This window comes from Equus caballus, chromosome 15 (genome assembly GCF_041296265.1).
Source record: "Equus caballus isolate H_3958 breed thoroughbred chromosome 15, TB-T2T, whole genome shotgun sequence".
NCBI classification, from domain to species: domain Eukaryota; kingdom Metazoa; phylum Chordata; class Mammalia; order Perissodactyla; family Equidae; genus Equus; species Equus caballus.
In genome coordinates, this window is record NC_091698.1 from 49,231,791 (window position 1) to 49,258,193 (window position 26,403).

At 44.0% G+C, this 26,403-nt stretch overlaps 1 protein-coding gene across 9 annotated transcripts in view; it reads right to left on the reverse strand.

The window, feature by feature from the left end:
• Positions 1-26,403, reverse strand: part of ARHGAP25 (Rho GTPase activating protein 25) — an 87,703-nt gene that overhangs the window by 36,751 nt on the left and 24,549 nt on the right. For 7 of the 9 annotated variants that reach the window (XM_005599920.4, XM_005599924.4, XM_070236280.1 and 4 more), the window contains 2 exons: positions 8,778-8,977; positions 988-1,075 (listed from right to left, as the gene is read on the reverse strand). In XM_005599920.4, the coding sequence (XP_005599977.3) occupies positions 988-1,075; positions 8,778-8,977 (288 nt within the window). Of the gene's footprint in view, positions 1-987; positions 1,076-8,777; positions 8,978-9,684; positions 10,127-26,403 lie in introns of those variants that run through there. The other 2 variants (XM_005599923.4, XM_070236281.1) reach the window with 2 other exon arrangements.

The following is a 26,403-nucleotide window of genomic DNA, read 5'->3' on the forward strand; positions in this document are numbered from 1 at the left end:
AGGATCCTAGGAATAGAAGGCTTGTGGGAAAGAGGTGAGGTTTTCCCAGAGAGGAGAGAATGAAAAAGTAAGTTCTCCCTCTGCAGGGGAAGAGAGGTGGAGAGACTTTCACATAGAAAAGCGAAAGAGTGCCCATGAGGGGGCCACCTGGGAAGAGCTGAACTTTAAAAATGTTTTCCTTTGTTTTCTATGGATGGTCATAGGTAGTTTTAGGATTGGTTTCTACATTATAATTTCCTCTAGCTATCCCCAAAATATCAAACCCTGACATGGTGCTAACTATACATGAGGCACTGTACCAAGTGTGTCATATATATTCCTTTATTCAACGCTCACTACCATCATCATTGTCCTCATGTTACAGATACTGAAACAGAGGCAGGGAGAAAGTAAGTAACCCGATCACAGTTATACAAACTCCCCTCGCTGCAAATGCATTACAGGAAGGTAACTCTTGATGGGGAAGAGGCATCCTCCAGTGGGCTGCTCACGCGTACAAGTGGTGAATTACAACAACCGACATGTGCTAAGTGCTCAGTAAGTTAGAACTGTTATTTCTCGTTAGGTCACGTTGAACCATATGCGACTGTTGATCGTCAACCATTTTCAAGCTACGCAAACGGCAATCTCACATGATTCAATTTATATTTTAAGTGTTAATTTTAATGTCCCACTCACCTTCAAAACTGAGCTGCTTTTAGTGAGCAGGGAGGGCACACTTTCCAGATAAACATTCCCCAGGGCCTAGTGGAATACCTGACGCTAAGCACACACTCATGAAATGTTTATGGAGTTGACCTGAATGTGCACCCACTTAGCTCACTTGATGCCAGTTAAGGAGCTAGTATAGGTTCATTAACTATACCCAGAAGTACTATGCATTCTTACTAGGTTGGTTAGTTGACTGACGAACTCACTGAATATAGCTTTGGATGCAGAAGTTAAATTAAAATGTAATGCACCCCTGTCCCACCTTTCATCACCTACCTGGAGTGACTTCAAAGATGAACTTCCCTGCTTCTTCCGGGTTTGTGGCGATCTCCTTGATCGTACTTCCTGGTAGATACATGCAACCCTGAAAGATCAAAAGTCAGGCCTTTAATATAAGCAGCAATTTTATCATCTGTAAACTAAAAGGAAGTTGGAGGACAGACACAATAATGATGGGCTGGGGCAGGGGATGGGTGGTGAGGAACATGGAAAGCTGGCATCTCAGTTTTGAATGGGGCTCTTCCACTATTCAGGCCTCAGCCAAATTAAACTGGCAGCCATCTGAGAGCAGGCTAGACGCCTAGAGAGAAAAGGACAAGGTCCCGACAGGAGAATGAGCAGAGAGGGTACCATCGCCAACACTTGCCTCTTCCCACTTTTCCAAGGATATGACTTCCTGGCCAAATCAGACACCTGATCCTTGTGAAGGCAACGCTGAGACTGAGTGGATCATACTATCTGCTGGGCTGCCAGAGGGGGCATTGTGACCAGAGAGGGTACCATCGCCAACACTTGCCTCTTCCCACTTTTCCAAGGTTATGACTTCCTGGCCAAATCAGACACCTGATCTTTGAGAAGGCAACGCTGAGACTGAGTGGATCATACTATCTGCTGGGCTGCCAGAGGGGGCATTGAGGACTGAACCACAGGTAGCCATTCAAGGGGATAGGGTACTTAGTCATAGCAAGAGCTACTGAGCAGCACATTCCAGGTATCTGCCCCTTTGCTAAGCACCTTGAATATATTATTCATTTAGTCCTTCCAGCAACCCTCCAAGCACAGTACCATTGTGCATATTTACAAGTGAGGAAACTGGGGCTCAGAAAGACCCCGCCATTTTCTCAATGTCACAGAGCTAGCAAGAGGCTGAATGGTAATGCATCTCAGAGGGTTCAAAGCCTGCGCTCATCACCATCACAGCTGGGGTTGTGGGGACCCGTCAGCTTAATGTGCCCTGGAAGGAGGGAGGAGGATCATGGATCCTTGGCGGGGAGTGAGGGTCCGGAGGATATGTGACCTCTTATACACAAATGTGTTATCAGAAAAACAAGTCACTTCCACCATGTGGATGCACGGTGCTTTACCATTCACTGCGCACTGTCACATGCGGCATCTCCCCAGATCCCCTCAACAGCTCCATATCAAGGGTGTGGCAAGATCTGCCACTTCTACTTTGCAGATGGGAAGACCAACACTTTGAATGTCTAACTGATTGCATAAGCGAACATGGTGAATTTGTACTCGAGTTAGTTACTCATAATTTACATCCCACTGGCTGTTGGAGGTAGTGCGTCTGATTCTGAGCTGACTAAACATGTGTGTCGTTATTCTAAAACACCACGTGGATGAGGAGGATTGGCAGCAGAGAAGCTATAAAGGCAAGAGTCTTGAGGAACTCTCAGATCACTCAGGAGCCCGAAAAAAATAAACGTTTCTTAAGGGTCTAGAAATAAAAATGGGGGCCACCCTGTGACTGAGTGGTTAAGTTTGCAACGGTCCGCTTCGGCGGTCCAGGGTTTCACCAGTTCAAATCCTGGGCACAGATATGGCAGCGCTCATCAGGCCATGCTGAGGCGGTGTGCCACATGGCACAACTAGAAGGACCCACAACTGAAAATGTGCAGCTGTGTACTGGGGGGATTTGGGGAGAAAAAGCAGAAAAAAAAGAAGATTGGCAACAGTTGTTAGCTCAGGTGCCAATCTAAAACAAACAATAAAAATAAAAATAGAAATAAAAACGTCTGAGTGAGACGAAGAGTAGGAGAAAAAGAAGAAGAAAAGGAGGAGGAAGAAGAATAAGAAAGAAGAGGAAGAGGAGGAGGAGAAGAAAGGGGAAGAGAGGAAGAAAAGTGAGGGGGGAGGGGGAAGAAGAAAAAGAAAAATATCCGTCTGTCAAAGGGAATTCTGCATTTTTTCTACATTTCTCTGATTTTATCACTTAAATGTAACTCCACCTACATGGTCCTCGCCATCTTTAAATAATATCAATGGCCTCAAAAAAACGGCCCTGAGATTGTACTGCTGGGCTACTTTGCATGAGTTATGGCACCAGAAGAAAAGGCCACGTTATTTTTACCCCAGAGCGGGTACCACCTGGTAGGAAGAAAAAGAGAGTGTGATTTCACAGGTACCTGCCTCTCCTAAATACCTCTCTAAACTATTATTTGATATCCCAAATCATTTCATCCAAAAATAGTAAAAATAAAATGCAAAACATATAAATACCACTCATTGAGCAGTTACTAGGTGCCAGGATCTGTGCTAAATGCCCTGAATATACTATTACATCCAACCTTCATAAGAACTCTATGAGGGATGGACTGTTATATTCCCCACTGGGGAGATGAGGAGGTAAGGCTCAGAGAGGTTAATCAGCTGATCCAACATCACAAAGCTAATTAAGAAAGCTGATTCAAACCTCGGTCAGTGGGATTCCAGAATTACAAGTAAGGCTTTACTTACAAGTCGCACTTACTTGCTGGAAGAAGTAGTGATCAGAAGTAAACTTAATCTCACCAAGGCAGAGATGACAGATCGCAAGCCGTCTCCTCATCTTGAGCATGAGAGCCTAACATCTTAAACGAATAGAGGAGAGTGAGGGAGAAGAAGAGCGGGAAGGAGGAAAAGAGACATTGGTGGGGGTGGGGGTGGGAACACTGATGGGGAAGGAGGAAGTGTCCCAGGTAGGGAAGGGCCCAAGACGCCTGTGGCCACTTTCGCCTAACTCACAAGTTGATTAAAGCAGACTCTGAACAAAGATGGAAGGAGGGGGAGGTTTGCTCTGGAGGCCACAAGTCCTACAGGAGTGAGGCAGGGGAGAGCCGTACGGGGCCTGCTTATATTGGCTCACGAGAACTAACTGTTACATTTTCAGGCAACTCGGTGAGCCAGTGGTTAAACACAGCCATTATTAAAAGTTAAACCATATAAATGTACAATGAAATATTTTATATTAAAAATAAAGATAATACTCAGAAATCAGCACTTCCCAATTATCTACCATATTTTACTAGTATTTCTGTTCCTATGGTTATTTTCATCTAACCTACCTGTGTGCTAGAAATACTGTAACATCGTGCTACTGCGCGTCTTTTTTCAATGCTGCATTCAGTGATGACACGTTGGTCACTTGAATCAGCCACGTGGGGAAGATTTACACCACAGAAACTGGCAAATGCTGCATTCAAATCAACTCTCCCACCAGAGAATCATCTATTAAAATTTTGCCAACACATCACCGACAGACAACAGCCTGTGGTGACTCCACAGAAAGCAGGAGATGAGACGACGGAGCAACCAAGCTCGGATTGTCTAAAACCATCATGGTAGCAGTGACTTGGGGACAATTTGCTGAGATTCTGTTTTAAACGACTTCCCCAGCAAAGAACCTTTTGGAACGAGTTTTGTGAAGCTAGGTCAGAGACTCACAGAGCATTATGTTGTCAGAGCTGGGCAGATCTTTCTGTGAACTCAGAGCAAAAAATGCATAGACTCCCTTCTACCGAGCCCCAAGTTTCTTGACAGCACATACACAGAGACCATCAATACAGGGTTCCATAATTTATTTGATCATTTTCCTTTGTTGTACATTAGGTCCAGTGTTTCTCATCACAAATAGCACTGTACATATCTTGTTATTTCTTTTAGATAGCCTCTCAAAACCAGAACAACTGAATGTAAGGATATGACTATTTTTGGCTCTTAGAAATTTGGCTAAATGACTTTCTAGAAAATTGCACCAATTTACACACACATCATCAGCATACATGAAGGCCTTTTTCATCTGATTGCTCCAAGATTACTGGGGTGTTTCTGTTTTGGGGGTTCTTAGGAATAGGATGTGTGTGTTCTTTTTAAACTTCTATTTTAGCTATATAAAAATTAGAAAGGAAACAAAAAAGAGGAAATGAAAAATTGCATGTAACTCCAGTACTCAGAGATTCATGACTATTTTCCCTCAACAATGGGATTAGTATGTACATCATCCTCTGTTGTAAACTGCCCTTTTTAAAACAATAATATTATGGATATCTTTCCATTTCAAAAACTATTAATTTAGGGTATCAACAGCTGAATTGTATTCTATTGTATAGCTATATAAAAGTTCCCTGATATAACCTAGCCCCTTCCACTGGGCATTTGTTTTCACATCTCTCTTATAAACAACAGTGTGGTGAAAACCTGTACAAGTAAATTTAATTATCTACATCAATCTTAAGCATCCATTTAGGTTAAATTACTAGAATTAGAAATACAGGGTCAAAGAGTTTGTATTTTCTAAAAGGCATATATCACCCTCCGGAAAGGTTGTATGGATTTTCATTTCCACCAGCTGTGCATGATAATTCCTGTTCCGTGGTCTTTACCAACACTGAAATTTCCAGAAAGTCTTTGTTAATTTGATAAGGGAACAGTAGTATCTCACTAGCTTACATTGTATGTCTTTAATTATTACTGAGATTGAGCTTTTTTATAGATACTTATCGGCCATTACACTTTGGCAAATTGTCCATTTGTGTCATTTGCTCATTTTTCTATTGAGCTGTTTGAACTTTTCTTATAGATTTGAAAGAATAGTTTAAATATTAAGAATATTTGTTTATCATATACATATACACAATTTTTTTCCTGTTTATTATTTGCCTGCTTTATTATACTGTTTTTTTAAATACAGACATTTTTATTTATGCAATTAAATTAGTCTTCCCCTTGTGATATCTTTGTTGTTTGCTTAAAAAATACCTGCCTCCCAAAGATTATGCAGATAACGACATTTTTACAAACTCAGGATTTTTCATTTAGTCTTTAATCCACCCGGAATCACGAGTGGTACGAAACATAGTATGGAAATATACCTTCACTTTTCCCAGGAATTTAGCTCATGTCTGTAACTTTCACTTCATTTCTAGATATTTGCACTGTCTAGGAATCCCAAAACAATGTTAAATGATAGCATAATAAAAGTACTTTACTTTGAATAGATTTTTTTATTTAGTGAAATAATTGTGGATATATGAGAGTCTACAGTGATGTTCACTTAATTCTTGTTTATAATAATAATATAGAAACATCAGCCCAAATTTTCAACTGATTTCCAGTAGGAAATTAGTTAAATATATTGTAGAATGTCCATACAATAGACTATTTTGCCACCATTAAGAATTACATTGTAGAAGAATATTTAATCATATGGGACAATATTCATGATATCCTGTTAGTTCTTTAAAGAATATGATTATATTAATTTTGCATTTAGAATAATGAGTTTCTAAATGTACATAGAAAAAACTAGAAGAAGTGAGGATTTAGGTGGCTATGTCTTGCTGATGGGATAATTTTTATTTTCTATTTTGTGCTTTTCTGCATCTTCCAAATTTCTTACCATGCGTACATACAGCTTTTGTAATCAAAACATGCATATACATATAAAGTAAAATTTCTTTTCTAAGAAATTATCATTTTATTCTTAAAAGCTTTTTTAAAAACTTTTTATATCTGAGATGAGTATTTTTGGATTTTATCAAATACTTTCTTCAGCCATCTAGTTAGGAGTTGTGTGGTTTTTCTCATTTGCCTTATTGATCTCGACCTATTGATCTGACGTATTATATTAATAGATTTCCTAAAAAATAAACCACGCCTGTCATCCTAGAAGAAGCTTTACCTAATTATCCCAGGCTAATTTAATCCTGAGAGGACTTTGAGTTTCCTCCTCCAGAAGTAAGGGAGAGAAGCTGGGACCTTCAACAATTTATTTTACCCTTTGACATCAGTTTATGCTTACACAAAATGGCTTTTTACACATGCTTCATATTGTTTGATCCTGTGACAAAGGCAGGCCAGGTAGGATTCTCTCATTTTTACCAAAGAACAAAGAGGGGTCCGGAAAAATTAAATAGTCACATGGCCAGACAGTAGGACCGGGAAAAGAACACAAGCTTGGACGTAACGTTCCTCTCACTCTCTACACCTCTGGGCAGTAAACCCCACGGAGCTGTCCTTTCCCCTGATCTGGTGAGGCCAATGCATCATTGCCACCTCCCTCACTCTGCAGGTGGGAAGTCCACCTACTAACCCGCTGTCACTGCATCACCAGCGTCTTGGCCTGCAACTGCTTGGCTCTGACAGGGTCTGCATTGTTCAGGAAGTGAAGGGAGTCTGGTGACCACACACAGGACACCGGGCAAGAACTCAGTCTGTCGGGGGGCCTCTGGCCCTTCTCCAGCCTCTGCAATGACAGACACTCACAGTCCTCAAGTGGCAGGCCTGGTTAACCAGGTGCTGCTGATGCGTCACAGATCCCCAAGCCTGCCCTTAAAAGGAACTGTCCTGTTCCAAAGTGACCGTCTCATTTCTTTACATACTCCCATCCCCCCTCCAATATCCTCACTTTTCTTGGGATTTTTTCTGGCTCCAGAAGGTTCTAGAGTCTGTCTATCCTAATAAGCTCCTTCTGGCCAAGCCCACTCTTCCACCTCCGCAGACATGAGGTCTAGACAGGGAGACCAGTCGTCCTGGTTGCCCTGAGACAAGGAGTCCACACCTTGGGTCCCAGGGTAATTTTTAATAGCACCCCTTTCCACTCTCATGCACCACGATGGCCATGAGGAATCAATGAGGCAGGAAAAAGAAACACAGGCCCAACATTTAGGATCAAAGCCCTCTGTGGCCCCATCTACTCCATCAGGAAATCCTGTTTGCTGTCCTTCAGCCCACAACTCCCACTGAGATTCTAAACATCTTAACCTCTCACCTAGATTACCCTCTTGCCTCCTCCTTCTGGCCCTGAGTCTATTTTTGGACACGGTAGAAAGAGCCATCTTTTTACAACATAAGCCAAAGAATGTCCCCTTTCTGCTGGGAACCTTGGAACGCCTCTCCATCGCCCTCAATGTAAACACTCAAGGATTTACAGTGACCTACAATGCCCTTTGCAATCTGAGCCCTGACCCTCAACCCCTCCCCTTCCCTCTCTGACATCATTCCCTCTGATTCCCTCATTCTCTAGCTCTGCTGCCCCACACTGACCTCCTTGCTGTTCCCCACACATAGCAGACATGCTGCACCTCAGGGCCTTTGTACTGGCTGTTCCCTCTTCCCTGGAGCACTCTTTCCCCAGATTGCCCCCCCCCCAACTGCCTCTCCTCCCTCTCCACCAGGTCCTTCTAACCACTCTTTAAAATTGTGACTCCTCCCCCAAACGCTTGCTCCCCCTCAAGCCATTCTATTTTTTCCTCATAGAACTAGCTATTTTCCAACAAACTACCTATTCTCCTTATTTATTATATTTATTTTCTGTCTTTCCCCATCTTCTAAGTTCTACATGGCAGAGATTTTTATCCGTTTTACTCACTAGTTTTCTTCAAGTACCCAGAACAGTTTCTGGCGCGTAATGGATACTCAATAAATATTGATGGAACGAACAAATAAAGGAAAAGGACAAATCAGTTTTCCTGAACCCAAATCCGCTCTCTCTGAGCCCTGGTACTCAGCATCCCTGTCAAGACCAGGCTGCCAGCTTTGACGTGGAGCTGCATCTAGGAAGCTCCACAGTGCTCACCTGGGGGCTCCGTGGAGGAGGATCACCCTGGCATCTTTGCAGCTCAGTTTACTTGTCTAGAAAGTGGTGAAAGGGGGAGAGTGAGCTCCTCTCCAATGGATGCGGGTCTCGTCCCAGTAAAAAGGCCCCTGTGAGTTCACACATAATCTACGTGGGCTCCTCGCCCGCCTCCTGCGTGCCTGGAGAGGAGAACCCTGGGAACGGGGACGAACAGTCTGGCTGGTACCTGTGGCTTCATGTCCTCTTCGTCCTTGTAGTAGCAGAGCTGCTGCGCCCTCAGCACAAAGTACCTCTGCTGCCAGTTCTTCACGATGGACCTCTGCTTCTTCAGCCAGCCCATCTTGATGGGCCTTTCCAGAGGGTTGGGGGTGGACGACAGGTGGAAGGCCGCCATCTGCTCGCCGGTCATCACGCTCCTTGACCGAGCTATGGAGAGGAAGAGACAGGCAGGCTGACCGAGGGATATGAAGCAGTGTGCAAAGAAGGGGCGGAGAGGCGAGAGAGGAACCCCCAGGGGGCCGGACAAGCCCGTGGGGCCCCAGCCAGGTCGGCCTCAAGGGTGCAGATCTGTATCAGAGAAAATCCCCCGGGACCCGGAGAAGCGGCCGCGGGGCCTGCTCCCGACGGGGGGCTGGAGCGAGACCGCAAAAGAGGCGAAAGGCAGCGGCCCGATGCACACGCAGTCCGGCCGCTGATGTCGGCCCCCTCATTCTGCAAAGCGAAAGACCGGCTGGAGCCTCATGAAGAGGAAGTGGCCACAGCATCTGACAAAAGGTGCTTCCTTTTTCCTGCGTGGGAGCCAGTATCTGACAAGAGAGAGGAGAAAATAAAGCCTCGCTCTGAGGGCACCGGGTGAGTCCCACGCAGCTGCAGAGGCGGCGGAAGCGGCCCGGGCATGCTTCCACAGAGGAGGTGCCGGGGTCCGTGCTCTGACCTCTCCGTGGAGTGGAGTCCTTCCCCAGCAGACCCCCAAAACCCCCGGCCCCTGGCCAAGCAGCCAGCCTGCAGGAAGTTGGCATCTCCTGAATGTTCCTGCCGCATGTCATCGGGTGGCATTCTGTCCCCTGCCCTGTGAGAGTGTTTACAGCCCTCCTGCTGAACCAAGGGCCTCCCTGTAGCTGCCTTCCTCCTACCTCTTCAGTCAGGCTCCATGTGGCTCTCTCCAGGAGGCTGACAGCACATAAGCATTTGAAAGCAAAATGAATCTACCGACAGAACGCAGAAGCGGATTCGAATCCAGACCCCTTAACCCACTGAATCACTAGTTGGCTTTTGTTTTCACACAAGAGCTCTGCCTGTCGTTGGATCAGGTCCAGGAGTCCACAGCTTGTCTCCACAGGAACTCCACCCAAGACAACTCTCTCCTTTCCTTCCCTCCACAGCGACCTATCAGCTGGCCTGTGGTCCTCCTTGAGCACATCCTCTGAGCGCCACCTTCCTTCTTTCCCAGCCAGTTCCACAGCGCCCTTAACACTACGTGGAGCTCCTTGACTCCTCAACGCTGTGCTGTGCTTCACGCTTGCCAGGCCCCAGTGCCTGCCTTCCTCTCCTGGCTGGAGGAAGTCTCCATCTTATAACCGCTTTATTCAGCTTTCGTCAGTCCCTAGAACGTCCACCACATAGCCAAGCTAAGCCAACTGCACTCTCGCGCAGTTTCATCTCACCTGGTTAGAGACCAGTCCTTCCCTTCCTGGCTCCTTGACCCTGGGAACATTATACAACTTCTCTGAGCCTCGGTTTCCTCACTTCTTAAACTGGTATAATAATAGTCCCTACTCTATGGAACTGTGGAGACTAAACAAGCTAATGCATATAAACCACTGAGCAAGGCGCCTGGTCCAAGGCCAGTGAATGTTATTCATTATTTTTATCAACAAATGACTGCTTCCTACTCCAAGGATGGAGATCGTCTTTGAGAGCTTCCTAAACTCCCCTCTTCATTTCAAAATGTCGCTCCATCACCAGGCTTTCTCTCTTCCTTCACTCCTATCTTTAATATGTTGAATCCATTGCTTTTGATTCCTTTCTTTTTATCTCCTTACAGACCTGTGGTTTTCGATCTTTATTTATGTTCACGGCATATTTTCAAATACTAGAATTTTATATGGAATTACAGAGTCTTTCTTCCACTGACTCTAATCGTATTCAGAGTTCTGACCCTATTTATACGTTTTGCCCTTCCGTTCTACATTGCTGTCTGAAGAGGGCTCTGCCCTAACTGGGCTCTCTTGATCCTCACATGGGGTCTGTGTTCCTGTCACAAACTCTCCTTCCTGGGTGCCAGCCTGTAGTCAGCCCTCACCTCCCACCAGGGACTAGAAAGGTCATACTATGTTGTACACTAGGAGCCAAGACATACTTGATTCAACCTCCTGTTGGACAGGCATCATCACGAGTGCATATACTCAGGTAAAAAGAGTTTGACATTTTGATGACAATTCGGCACCACACTTGCAAAGGGTTCGCTTTCCATCAGTGTCCTGACACCCCCGTTAAGAATTTTATCTTAGATGTTGCTCCTCAGTTAACTGCTGTCTTCAAGGTCTTCCAACTCAAAGAACAGCCACTCTGGGGCTGATCACTTACTCTAAGCCTGTGTAAATGATCTGAAGGAGCCATAGCAGGAATGCAAGGAGGAGGAGGAAATTTAAAGACCTGTATACAGCTTTCTGTCTCTCTAGGTCAGACGCTGTAACTTGCAAAGACTCATATCTATCCTAGCAAGAGGGCAGATGAGAGGCAGAAATGAAAAGGATGGTTCACACACAAAATTTTCTGGAGAAGATGGAAGAGTGAGGCATTCTGGCAAATGCACGGGCATTCTCCCCTACCTCAACAGTCTCAGCACGGCCCAGCCCAGTGTGAGTTTTGTGATCATTCACCTGAAGCAGCATCAGACTTGGGAAAGAGGACCCCCTCCTAGCAGCAGCATAATGAGAAGCCTTCACTTGGCTTCTGGTGTGATGCCACCAAATGGAGTTGGCATAGGAGAAGAGGAAAACAGGCAGGTGCCACATGGTGGTTATGAGGACTCAGGTCTCATGGGCTACCCCCAGAGACCCAAATTGTTAGAACCGCTATGGGAGAAACTGAAGGTCTCCAACAGCATTGAAGAAGTGGGGTCAGGGCAACAGGAGCCAAAAAGATACCCTAGATTAAAGAGAATTAACTCAGCACAGAAGAATGCTGGGATATTATTCTGTGATTACTTCTGGGAAATATTTTATGTTCTGTTGTGGCAAAAACAAACACACAAAAACAAAAACCTCCCCCAGAAGCATCTGTGCATTGTAGAATGGCCTTGCAAAGACAAGAGTAGGTGTGAGGATCTTAAGTTCTCAGACCTAGCCGAGAGGGGCTTTCATGCCCCTGTGACAGGTAGGCTACCACCTTGTCTGCCTGCACGTGGTCAGGGCCCTGACTAACCATCTTTGTATTCCTGAAATAATGCCATTCCCCCATACACCCACCCAGTGTCCCCTGGATGCTGCTATCATCCCCACCGTAGGTGGCATGACTGTGAGCACTGGGCCATGGGTTACAGGGTAGAGTGGGGGTGGCTTAGGACAAACTTCCACACTGCTGGGACTGCTAGAATTAGGCCCACGCACTGGGGAGATGACAGCTGGACGCTGATGACTAAGCAGGGGAGCTTCCGGTCCCATGTCAGAGCCATCTTCTACTGTGGCCCTCAGCATTGCTCATTAGCCAGGCCTATCGTGAGATGATTCAAACATCAGGGAAGAAAGCCTGGTGGGCCTTGAGTTTGACTTGCTTTTGACTAACTTTCCTTGTTAGTCCCTTTAAACAGTCTGTCTTCTTGGTGGGTGTGACTTGTTCTCGGATAAAGTAAACAAAGAAATCTGTTACTATTAATGGAACTGTTTTTCATAATGAAAATAACAACCGTGATAAGCTTTGCTTGTGGGCCAGTCATTGCACACTGAGTGCACACTCCCAGCCCTTCAGGAAGGAGATCTGAACTAGGCTGTGGGCTGGAGAGGGAGCTGCGGGCAGAGCAGGGAGGCGGGAAGCTGGAAGGCAGTTGCTAAGCCTTTACGGAACATTCTGGGGAAGTGGGAAATGAAGGTCTCAGTGAAGTCAGACATCCATCCTCACGCTATAGAGAGAGAAAAAACAAGCCCCAGCCTTGTACTGCCCAGTACAGTGGCCAATTACCATGAGTGGCTATGTACATGAATATGAATTAAAATAAATTCAATTCAATTCCTCAGCCGCACCTGCCACATTGTAAGTGTTCAGTAGCCCCGTGTGGCTCATGGCTACAGTACTGGACAACACAGGTAGAGAACATATCCATCATGCCAGAAAGTTCCATTGGTCAGCACTTCCTGGCATCTGAGTGTTATCATTACTAAGCATGGGACAAAATGGGCCATAAAGGTGGGACAGCATTTCATCAAATCGAGAAATTAAGCTACAGGGCCCAGAGAAGAAGTGGCTTCAGCTGGCAGAAGTTCTCTCTTGATGTTAGAGGTAATAGGGAGCCATTGCATATACCTTAGCAAGGGAGGCCTATGATAAAATATAGATGAGTTATACACTTGTGCTGCATATGCTGAATTTTAGTCTGCAAGTGAGGGAATGTACCAAAGGAAAGAAGAGAAATGGAAGAAGTGCCACATTCCCAGCAATGATGTTTTTGCAGTAGAAGTTAGCTGCTTTTTGCCCTAAGTTGCAGCAAGAGAAAATTAAAGTAGGAAGTATAAACAGAGAAGTCAGCTTGAGAAGCATTATCACTTCCTTTCTTCATCTTCCCATCTTCTGACCCCTAAACCCAAAAATAACCAATCACAAAATCTCATAGGGTCTACTTTTGAGATATTTATTCCATTTTCTCTCAACTCTGCCTCAGTTAGGATTCCATTTTAGCTGGCTCTGAATGTGTGGGTGAGATGGGAATAATTCATTCAAAGCTGGGGGAACTATTGAAGATATTTTTTCAGTATGTTGATATGAACAGTGCATTCATCTGGGAACCATGTTTAAATGAATTGTAAAAGGGAGCAGAATTTACATGGCTTCACCACAGCCCCTCTCCTGAGCTGCAGACCCATCTGTCCAGCTGCTTTCATGTACCTCGGCAGGAATCTCAAGGCCACCGTGGTGCTAATTGAACTTACCATCTCCCCACTGCTTGCCTTCCACCCTCCCCCTATCCTGCCCCGTAAACACACCCGAGCCTGCTTTACCTCCACTGGTCTCTGACATGCTGTGAGTGACATCCCTGCAACCAACCAACCAAACCAGAAAGCTGCCCCATTCCTACGATCATCACAATCAACAACTCTCTCCCTCTCTCTTTTTCTCTCCCTCTCTGTCTCTCTCTCGGCCTTTCTCTCTACCTGAACCTGGTTTTTCAGGCCCTTCTATCCTCTCCCTGGATTTCTGTAATAGTTCCCTGACCTATCTGTCTCCTACCAGTCTCACCTCCAGTCCATTGATGACATTGTTTATGGCACAGTCCTTTGAAAACACAAATCTGAATGTGGCACTCTCTTGCCTAAAAGCCTCCAATGACTCCCCAACACCTTCATCCTGAAAGGTGATGTCTGAATTCCCTACCAAAGTCAGAGTCCTTTGTGGTTTTCCTACTGCATTCCTTGCTCTTCCTCCATACTCATTCTGCACTTCACTCATGACAATATGCTATTCCAGCTACTGGAATATTCTCCCCCCCATCCCCACTCACCCCCAGTTCAACCCTTGGAAAGCCCTTGTTCATCCCTCAAGACTTACTTCTGGCCACACCTCCCATGAGAAGCCTTCACAGTCCAGCCAGACTCAGCTGCTCCCTGGGCTCTGTTCTCTCTTAACTGGGGACACACGTCCATCAAAGCACTTATCCTGCCTGGTCCTTTTGCTTAATGTCTTCCCTTTCCACTTGCGAGAACAAGTCACACCCACCAAGAGGACAGGGGCTCTGCCTTGCTGTTTTGACCTTGCTCATCCTTGTTCTCCCAGCACCTAACACCTAAAAAGTAGCAGAGGGCACAGACTTCTACATACGCAGCCTGGGGCGAGTCATATGCTGTCTCTGAGGGTCAGTTTCCTCCTCTGTGAAATGGTGATAATATCCATACCTTGTGGGGTGATTAGTCTATAAAGATTAATAATGGTAAGTGGATGGGCCCCAGCCAATGTCTGCTTCTTAAAACATGGGCATTAAATGGAGGCTATTGTTATTAACATTATTTTTATAGTATGGACTCGATTTTATGTTAAATGAGAGAAAAGAAAGAAAAGATGAAAGAGGGAAGGAGTGAAAGGAGGGAGAGAGAAGGAGAAAGGGGAAAAGAGAAGACTAGCTGGGCACTGTACAATATTCCAGGTGCAAATCCAGAGGCCTGAATCAGGATGGTGGCAGTAGAAAAGGAAAGAACAGGAGAAGCAGTCATGGGGCAGACCACCAGACCTCAGCAAATGGCTGAACGAGGAGTAGTGGGAGGCAAAGACTTTTGTGAGGTTTGGGGTTTGCGTGGCTCAGGTAAGGTAGCCTACTCCATCCATTCATTCAGCGCACATTGACTGAGCACTTGGCATGTGCCAGGAAGTGTGTCAGGTTCTGGGGTATAAGATCAGCCAGACACAACCTTGCCCCCAAATAGATCATACACCTGGGAGACCTGTCTATGGAAGCAGGGAATGAAGTCAGAGAGTAAGGTGGGTTTGAACAGGCAGGGGAGTCCAGTTCCGTGCATGATGAAACATATGGGTGGACCGAGAGCTTTAGACTTCCCCTCAGTTCTGGTTTTGACAGGTAAGGCCTGTGGATTAAGAAAGAGGATAGGGAGGAAAAGATGTGCAAGAGAAAGCAAGGAGATTTGAGTGATGTGAAAATATCAGATCTGGAAAGTAACACAAGAGATGTTCAGAAACCAAAGAAAAGGCTGAGCACAGAGGAAAGTAACATTTTAACTTGAGGATATGGAGATAAGCTTAGATACAAGACAGAAAAAGTATTGTTTTCCTTGGAACTTTAAAGAAAGCTTGTACTAGAGTTAAGTATAGAAGTAAGGAAGTGCAGTCAGAAAATCCGTTATCCCCAAGAGTTTGGGGATGGAGCAGAGGGTTGCTGCCTGGAAGGGAATGAAAAGAGAGAGGCTGTCATCCTGCACCAAGTGAAGATCCAGGGCCACTTCTCATCCATTTCACGCCCTGGGACTGGAGCTGTCCTTAGGGAGCAGATGGTGCCTTTGGGTAGAGAAATAGGCCCTTCTGTCTCTGGGCGGATGGATGTAGCCACACACCAGGGTGACAGCTTGATGAGAGGAGCACCAGCTGTATTTCAGCCCTACTCATCCTTTCTGCCAAGACCCTTGTACAAAATGCATGCTTATACACCTTACATGTTCTGCAAGAGGTCATTTAAGGATATAAAGTACCATTCAAAAGCGAGAGGTCTTTTTTAAAGAACTGCTCAAGTTTCTGATCTCAGTTTTCTCTCTCAGAAAGGTATATCTGACTACAAAGGTGAGTTGAAAGGCCCCAGGGCCTCAGGAATAAACATCTTCATGCTTTTTTTTTTTTTTTTTTTTTTTTTTTGCATGTCCGCAGGTTATAAGTGCTAAAACTATAGAGAAATTCTTGAGGGCAGGGACCATGTCTTATTCATTTTAGCATCCTGAGGACCCTCACAGTGTCTGGCCCAGTAAAGTTAATTGAAAGGACCGAAGAGAGAAAGGATATGTGTGTTTATGTTACATGGAGAGAAAATAATGTTGAGTAATCTTCAAATAAAAGATTCGTAGGATGGGTTCTCTTTAACAAGGAAACTCATCTTTCTCTCTTATGCCTTTAGTTAACCAATCGCAACAACTTCTTGGGCATTTCTTATGCGCAGGACATGGTGCTAGGGAATGAGATGCGTTTAAAAAATAGAGGAAAGCTACTAAATTAATGAACTCAAGACTTGTGGGGTGTCAAATATTTGCTGTGCACCCTGGCTCACAGAAATGCATTCCCCCGCACCCTGTGGCCAAGAGCTGCTCCATCCCAGCCCTAGTTCCTGATGGGCCAGAGCTTGTCACATGCTCCCTTTCTAGAAAAGGAGAATTAGTCATCACTCATGAGATACAACGTGTTAAGGAGAGATTAGCATCTAGTTGAGGCTTTCTTTCTGGTAAAATCAGAATGAGGAAAGAGTACCACTGATGGAGAATATAAAATGGAAGCTCAACCATCAGAAAGTAGGTTCCCGAGGGCGGAGATTTTTATACATCTTCTTCACTGGTCTAACCACTCCTCCTAGAAGAGCTTCTAGCCAACTGAAGGTTTTCAATAAATATTTGTTGAGTGAATAAACATTTTAGAATGAAATGGAAGCCACCATCAGGCATTCTATATTTGCAACAAATATTGGCCGATTTACCTATTTGTGAGATCTCTAGATCTTGTGCCTGCTCCAGCAGAGTGGCCAGTAGAAGATATAATCCCAGATCTAATAATGACCCACACCAATAATGATATATTTATTGAGTACTTACCATGTGCCAGCCACAGTGCAAGCCCTTCATATGTCTAGTCTCATTCAATGCTCAAACTAACTCTTTACGGTAAGCAGCATATTGTCATTCCCCTCTTACAGAGGAGGGACTGAAGCTCAGAGAGGCGAAATGATTTGTCCCAGTTTTACAGCTAGAAATCTGATTTCAAAGCCCCATATCCATACCTAGGCCACACAGCCCATGGAGAAGCATGTATTCTAGTGGTAAAGAGAGGCATCTAAGTTGAGAATCAACGTGTGATAATTCACAAAATTAGCCAGTAACAGTGAAGTGAAGGAGAGATAGCACCACCCTTCCTCTGGGCAGGGAACAAAGCCACTATTCCTAACCCATCACAGAGACACCAGCCTCAGCCTCCACCCATTTTGCCTCAATATTACGTGTAAACAACTTTGCGCTACTTTTTCCATCCAGCGATGTATGCTCTGCAAGGCTCAGCAGGCCTTGAAAAAATAGTGACAGAGAAAAGGTACTGAAACCTCAAACCCACCACTGGAGCTGAGCTGACACCCCCACAGGAAAATGGACATATTAGGTAGTCCTACCATGTCTTAGGAGCTCTCAGTCCAAGCTCATTTGAAGAGACCTAAGGGTTCTGACTGAAGCCCAATGCAGCCAAGGTGTGAGAGGGAGGAACGAGGGCTAACCCACCGTGGGCTCAGCGCTCACGCCCACGTCGCAGCTCACAGGCAGTGCCCCACCCCGGCTGAGAAAGATGCTTCTGGGGAACCGTGTGAACCAGCGGGCCCATCATCACTGCCTCCCTGATCGACAGGGATTCACACACTCTTGCCCACACCCTTCACACATACACACACACACGCTCTGTCCCCCATACGCCCACGTGCACATGCACACCCTCAGCCTGTCCGGTTATCAGACAGTGGGAAGATGGCCCTCCTAGAAGAAAGTTAGATCTTTTAACCTCAGAACCTCCAGGACCTCTTTCTTCATCCCTTTTCCCTCATTCCTCTCCAAGACAAACTGCCCTCCATTTGAAAGCATCCACCATTTGGGAGGAGGTGGGGAAATTTAAAAATCTTTCCACTTTCAAAACCTGGCAGTTAGACTTTAGGATAAATGTATCCTGTGATTACCCTCCTGGATTTTTTTTTTTTTTTTTTGAATTCTAAGTTTCATTTTTAACTTTGGTATGAAAAACATTGCTCCCTGCAAAAAGAAACAAGCCTCCAGGCTGAGGACAGGAAAGGGGCTTGCTCTGTGCACCTCACTTCAAATCACAGGGACCTTCCCAGGACGCTTGCCTGTGAGACAAATTTACATAACCTAATTCAAAGAAATATCTGAAGGTTGTTTCCTGCGTGCTGGCCTCCATACCCAGGAATTGAACGGGTTACATTTTCCCCTGTTCTATAGTTTGTAGAAATGTCCTTCATTGTTTGACAAGTGAGCATTTCAACCTAAAAGAGCAAATTCTGCTTTGGAAATGGACTTAGTACACACAGCTATGTCTTTTGCAGGAAGAGATAAAAATGTGGTCTCAGTAGCAATATAAAGGAGAGAGAGAGAGAGAAGGAGGGGTGGAGAGAGGGCGGAAGGGAGGGAGAGAGAAAATTGGCTTTCTGTTTCTTAAGCTTGCAAGATCTTCTACACTCTGCAAATTCTCTTGACCCAGCGTCACCCCTCTCCCGGGCTGCCCCTCTGGTGTCCACATTTTTCAGCTTCCAGGTTTCTTAGGAATTGAGAGTGCTGTTGTCTCTTGCGGGTGTGTGTCTCCAACAGTTGCAACACTTCACCGGCCCCCTCTGCCTATCTTTGCATAACAGGAAGCCAAGTGTAATAACAAGAAGCTTGCAGAATTGTGAATGCTTCCTACTGAACACTGCCCGGGGCTGCCTCTTCCTCAGCACAAGGTGAAGGGGACATTGGGCAATGGGGTGGTAAATGTACCCTGGGTTGACAAGTGGCTGCTTAGCTGTGTATCAAAGTTAATTGCCTTTCCAGACATCAGTGTAAGGAAGGCCTTTGCATCATTAGGACTGTGGGACATGAGCACAGTAAATTACTCACGGCTCACGTGGTATGCTAAAGCAAGAAGGGCATCAGGAGAAGAATTGACTCTTCCATTGTCAAAGCGAGTCATTTGTTCTAATTAAGAGGTTTTGCTTAGTCACTAGCATTCATAAATAAGTATCGCATTAGAATGCTTGAAGTATTTGCATTTTATAAGCCCAAATGAATTCTGCGGCCCCAGTATTTCACGGTGGCACTCCAGCCAAGGCAATGCTGAAGGACTGGCACTGATGACCAAGCACTGGGCCTCGATGAGGCTGCAAGTCATTACTGACCTTAGAGATGTCACTCCAAGAGGTTCCTAGGTCCTTCACTGGTCTTCGGGAAAAGTGATTTTTCACCTTATAATTCTATTAAGAGTGTGAACAATGAACAATTCTTGCAGTGGGACGGGCCTGGCATACAAGTCAAAATATGTTTCTCTTATTCTACAACCTGATAAAAAGATTCTGTTAAAAACTGAGGCTATTAGATTATGGATAGATGATAGATGATACTAATAAATTGTCATTTAGTTTTGTTAGGTGTGATCAGGCAATGTGGTTAAGAAATAAAATGTTCATATCTTTAAAGATGCTTAAGCTTGAGGAATAAAATTACATAGTATATGGGATTTGCTTTAAAATAACTCAGCAAAGAAAAGAAGAAAAGGAAAAGAAAGAGCTAGATAAAACAAATGTGACCAAATAGTGATATTGTTGCACTTCAGTAATAGATACACTTATATGGGGTTCATTATACTTATTTTCTATTTTGGCGTTTGAAACATATGTATAATAAAAAAATCTTTTCCAAGATTCTATTAGGCTTCATTATTTTCTCACATCAGCTATCGCCCTGAACTTCAACTTGGTTGTTTTCCCAGGCCTGCATTTCTAGACCTGTTAGTTACTCCTATGAGCACAGCAGAATGATGCTACACAGATGTTACACCACACACGCGCACATTGCCTCCCAGACAGATCCTGGCCCTCCCTTTCCCCTGCACTCGTTTTATCAGTTAATGACAGGGAAGAACTGAGGGTCTCCTGATGCTTTTAGTTATGGATAGTATTTCCTGTAAAGTCAACTTTTACAGAAACTGTTAGTGGTGGCAATGGTGTGTGTGTGTGTACATACACACACACACACACACACACCCCTAATTCCCCCAGCCCCACCTTGGAAAACAGCTGTTGCAAGGAAAGCAAAGAGGCCCCGACTTATATGACAATTCCTTTTGACAGGGAGTAGTGTCTGGGCTATCTGAGGCCCAGTACAGGCTCAATGGAAAGAATGAAGTAACAGGATTATCAGCGTTTGCAATGACAAAAGTTGGAGGAAGTGACAGTGCACAGGCTACCACTGCAGCATGGTAGATGGCCAACACTTGATGATAGCTCCTGCGGCAGAGAGGCAGGCAGCAGAGCACAGGGAGAGGTGTATCTGACTGAACATCAAGAGACCCACGTTCAGGTTCCAGCTCAGACATATACCAGCTGTGTAATTCTCTCAACCTTTCTGAGCCTTCATTTCCTTATTTATAAAATAAAAGCATGGAAATAAAGCATCTTGAATGTGTTTCCAACTCTCAATTTTTTTGATTGCTATATAAACACATTAAAAATTAACATAAACATCTTTCAGCCAACTATTTTGTCTGGTAACCCTATTTTAGGTGCGACATGTCTAACTTAATTTACCAACTCAGACAAGATTCCAGCTGTATACCAAGAAAACAGGATTCTAGGGATGTGTTTATTTAATTGATTAAGAAAAATAGACTTGGCAAAATATATAATCTGGGTGATTTTAATAAAACACAAGGGTTGGCACAGGCCTGGTTTGAGTGTTTGTGAATTTCAATAGTAGGCTAAAGAAGATTTCCTGAGAAGTCTCAGTAAAAATGCAGAGTAGGAGGTACAAAGACAAAAGACACAGTAGCTATTACTCAAGGATTGACAGCTTAACAGGCTGTCTGGTCGATTTATTTTGGGGTAAATACCTTAGCTCCCAAATATTATGGATCCATCATCTTCTGGATATACTCTGACTCTAAACCAGCCTTTATGTATCAAAAACTGCAAACACTTCCATGCCTTTCAACCAAGTAAGTCGTCTACTAATTTAGTTAAGAAGATGATAATGTATGCATATTAGGTTTATTTACAAGGATATTCACTGCAGTACTCTTGTTTAAAAAACATAAACAACTAAGTGTCCAACAACATGGGATTGGTTGAATGAAGTATGGTATGCCCATAAAGCAAAATATTATGTAGCCTTAAAGATGATGTTTTATTGGATTATCATGAGATGTGAAAACGTTGTATTTATGTAGTTAGGTTAAAAACTACTGATTCCAAAAACTGCTGACTCCGTTTTGTTGAAATACACACATACATGTACACACATATTGTAGCACAGGAAAAGCATAAATACATATGTGGTGTAGCACAGAGAAACCTAATGGCAAGATTCACACCAGACTGACGAAGGGTTAGAAGTTATTTCCAGAGAGGTGAGATTGTGGGTAATTTTTGTTTTCTGTTTACTGTCATTGTTTATAAAGAAAACAAAAGTTACTTGTAAAAGCTCTATGTCAGCTTTCTCTTCAATTACATGCAGGCTGAATCTCCCAATTTAAAAATTTTAAGACAAAGTATGTGAGTCAAGAAAGAGAAATGACGACTGAGGGGAATCTGTCCCAATGTCAGGAGGAATTTACGTAATCTAAAACAAAGCAAACTCCAAAAGTTTTGAAATAGACCATTTCAGGAGCTAGCTGTATCTTCTTGGGCAAATCACCTACCGTGCTTGATGGGATTATTTGCTAGCAGGATACACTATATTAATATCTTTTACAAAATATAAAGTAGGTATCGACTTGCCAATTATTATTATTATCATTGACAAAAATAACTTCTACAGAGCTTAGTTTCTACATATATGCAATGAGATTGTTGAACAAGATGCTTTCTAAGGTGCTTCTCAACCTTCAATTCTCCTATTCTCTGTATCCTGGTAGTTTCTACTAATAAAATGTATGCAGAGTATACAATTAGAGAAAAGGGCAGCAGAAATGGAGGATTCATTATTTGGGGAAGAGAATAAAAGAGAAAGTGCTCAGGAAAGGTGAGGGATCAGTATAGCTTGGCGCTCTCAGCCAAGATGTCACAGAAACCATAGAACCTGAACACAATCCTTGGCACTGAGAAGGGGCAGACGTGGGGGAGAGAGAAGTCAGCAGGATTGTCAGGGGGAGCACGGGGTTGGTGGTGCGGCGGCGGGGGGTGGGGAGCGGCCCTGAGGGAGCTCAGGAAGGAAGGACTACCTGGAATTCCAGGAGGTTTGACCTCATCGTGTATTTCCAAATTTCCATTGAAAGGACCAGTGAATTACTTCAGTAATAATAAGGGGTAATGTGAAATGGAAGTAAAAGTAAAGAAGGGATGCTCTCTGCGTGATATTTGAGGGGAGGAGGAATTCTGTAAGATGTAGGAAAGGCAGGGCCGAACTGAGACAAGAGCTGACCAACCCACAATTCAGTGTATGTGGAGGAACAGCTGTCCTAGAGCAGAGCCGGGGAAAGGTCCCAAGAAGACTCTGCCCCGACTCCTAGAAAGGAAGAGCAGCAGGGGAGGCGGGGAACGGATGGAGACCCCAGAGCTGTACTTCCGGAAGTGCTCACAGAACAGAGGTCTGGCTGGGGCATGTTCTTTCCAGCTGACTGCAAGTCCGGTCAGAGAAGAAATGGTGGCCCTGTCTTGCTGGCTCCTAAACTGGGTCACCGTATCAGAAAGAGTAGAGGGCACTTTTCCAACTAAGCTCGGGCTACCACAATGAGAAAATAAAGAAACTCTCCATGAACAGAAGGGGAGCTACTCTCTCTAAACAGGATGCTTCTTAAAAAGTTACAGGTAAGCTGAGCACACCACCCAGCAGTTCCACTTTCAGGAAGCCACTCATGAGAAGTGAATATGCATGTCTGCAAAATTTCTTGTGGGCAAAAGTTCCCAGCAGCATTATTCATAATGGTCAAACTGGAAACAATCCAGAGTCCATCCACTGGTGGATGGATAGACGCGACGTGGTATAGCCATAGAATGCAACTGACTCAAAATATAAAGGCATGAAGTCCTGACACTGCTGCGACACGATGAACCTTGAAACGTCATGCTAACTGAGAGAAGCTGAATGCAGAGGACAGCGGATTATGATTCCACGTATGCGAAATATGCCGAAATGGCAACGCTGTAGAGGCAGAAAGCAGATCAGCGGTCGCCTGGGGTTGAGGGTGAGAGCAGGGATTGACTGCAAATGGGCAGGAGAGAACTTTCTGGGATGATGAGAGTGTTCTAAAATTGAATTGTGGTGATGGCTGTACAACGCTATAAATTTACTAAAAATCATTGAATCTACACTTACAATGAAAGAATTTTATGGTGTATGATTTCACTCATACGTGGAATATAAACAAACACATGGACAAAGAAAACAATTCAGTGGTTACTGGGGGAGGTGGGGGGGGCACAGGGGGTAAAGGGGAGCACTTGTGTGATGACAGACAAGAAACATGTACAACTGAAATCTCACAATGATGTGAACTATTATGAACCCAATAAAAAAAGAATTTTATGGTATGTAAATCGTGTCTCAATAAAGCGGTAAAAAGAAAGATCAAGAACCATGTATATTTAGTTGCCACCCACACACGAAAGAAACCCACAGTGGAAGCGTGAAGAGCAAAACAGTCTCTACATAGAAAAATAAGAAATAATTCCTAACTCATCTTATGAAACCATTTTAAATAGACTATAAACTCCACAAAACGAGAGATTTGCCTGTTTTGTCTCTCATGTATCCCAAATGTCTAGAATATTCCAGGAATGCAAGGATACTTTAGTATCAGGAAAACTATTAAATGCTTTATTACATTAATAGGTAAAAGAATTAAAAAGCCATATGTTTTCAAAAGATTGTCAACTTAAATTTGATAAAGTTCCATATTGATTTATACTAGAAATTAATTATTAAGAATAGAAGAAAGATGTGAACAAGGGCTATCAAACCGATAGGAGGGAACTGAGAGAAGACTCTATGTTCTTGAAATTCAGCTTCTGCAAATTGGAAGAATCGTAAGTTCTTGGGAATCAGAGAAGGTGTTTGGTGTTTTAGCTGTGTAAGGAAGAATGATGAAGCACAGGCGAGAGGTCTCAAAGGAAGAGAAAATGACACAGCTGAAAATGTCTGACACCTCTACTGCGTCGTACAATTAAGGGCTGTGCAATGTGTGAAAATTTGCATTGCTGTGACATTTTGCAATGCTGTTAAAAGTTTTAGGGTTTGGGGCTGGCCTGGTGGTGCAGTGGTTCAGTTCGCATGTTCTGCTTCAGTGGCCCAGGGTTCCCCGGTTCGGATCCTCGTTACGAACATGGCACCGCTTGGCAAGCCATGCTGTGGCAGGCGTCCCACATATAAAGCGGAGGAAGATGGGCATGGATGTTAGCTCAGGGACAGTTTTCCTCAGCAAAAAGAGGAGGATGGGCAGCAGATGTGAGCTCAGGGCCAGTCTTCCTCAAAAAAAAGTTTTAGGGTTTGACAGAAGAAATCATTCAAAAATTCATGAAACGTAATCAAATAGAAAAAAAAACAATGTCAGTGTCTTGCTCAGAGCTACTGACTTGTGGGAAATTATTGAGATTTTACTTTTTCGTAAAAGCATATCATTTACCAGTGTTTCTATCCATTTCAGGCTATGCGTCACAGTACTTAGGTGAAGCTTTGCAGAATGCAGAATTTCCCCTGTGATTTTGCCACTGAAATCTTGCAGTTCTGTTTCTTCTTTAAAGCTGTCAAACCTTATCAGCCGTCTGAGGAAAAAAAATACTTCAGGGAGTTTCCCTTTTATCACCCAAGGTCCTGGCAAAAACGTTAGGATTTATTTTGTGTGCATCTGTGAGCAACCGGAGCTCCTCTGTCTGCCCTGGGCTTTGTTGGCGGTCAGACACAGACCTTGGCCCTGAGAAGTCTCTTTGTGGCTGGCTCACCTTGATGGCGCTCACAGCCTCTACACCGAGTCTCTTGTTGCCCATAGAAGAACTAGCAGAACATCATTCTTCTTTCTTTTTTCTTTATCCATTCGTTTGCTTTTAGCTGATGGTCACTGAAGGACGAACTATGCATTGAAGTCCCGGGTGCAGAAGCTGAAGAAGTGGGAAGTACAGACAGACACAGGAAGTGGAAAAAGGAGACCCACAGTGGGTGACTCAGTGACTGACACCGTGACACACAGGGTTTGCTCCCAATTCCATGTCCCTCTAGCCTGGCACATCTTATAACATGAGAGACCTTTTCAAGGCAAAAAATAACTTGTCATGTTTGGGCTGGATTTGTATTAAAGGAATAATTTCACTAATCCCAGTGTATGCACTAAATGGAGATTCATCAAACGTAAAATAACGGACACGTCTTATAATAAACTGGCATGGGGCATATTTAGAAAAGAAATAGTAAATATTTTAATGGAAAAGATTTCCTTCGTGTGCTCGAGAATGAATCACGTCTTTTTCTCCTTCAACCCTTTAGCTCCACCCTTTCCCTCTCTCCTTCTCTGTCCTGGCACTTCCTTACGGTATCAACTGCGAAATGGTGAAGTGGGAGGGAGCTGAACCCAGACTTCAGAACAGCCCCTGAAAACATCTGTTCCTTTTAATATGTGGGAAGATGTTTCAAAATACAAGTAGATAAACATAGCTACTTAACTGACTTGAACATTGAATTCCGTTGATGCACAAACAGCGTGAGTTTTCTTATACCAGGAACGGATGTATTTCTGGGAAGATAAATTTCCAGAATGCCATTTCTACTTGCGTAATTTTGAGAAAGAGGATCCTGAACGGCATTCTGGAGTGTTTGGCCATAAAAATAGCACCAACCATTCCAATCTTCCAGCACTTTCTCCTGAATGATAAAAAAATACTTTGGAAAATGTGACTTTTGTGATCTCTGGGAGGAGGCCTGGAAAGGGAGGGCTGAGGGTTCCGAGGGACACAGGAAATCTTTGTTTGTAATGCATAAGTGTGTGGGTGTGTTCCTGTGGGCAGTGCTAGAAAGGAAAAATGAGAGAAAATGTTTGCAAACCATTGCAGGCAGGAGCTGAATGAGAGGCTCAAAGAGTCCATAACATTTATGAACCATATTTGATATCTGCAGAATCTCCTGGGTTGAGATTATCAAAAAACAACTCAACACCAAAAGCACAATCTAGAAAAGAAAAATTTGATATAGGACTTCATCAAAATTAAAAAC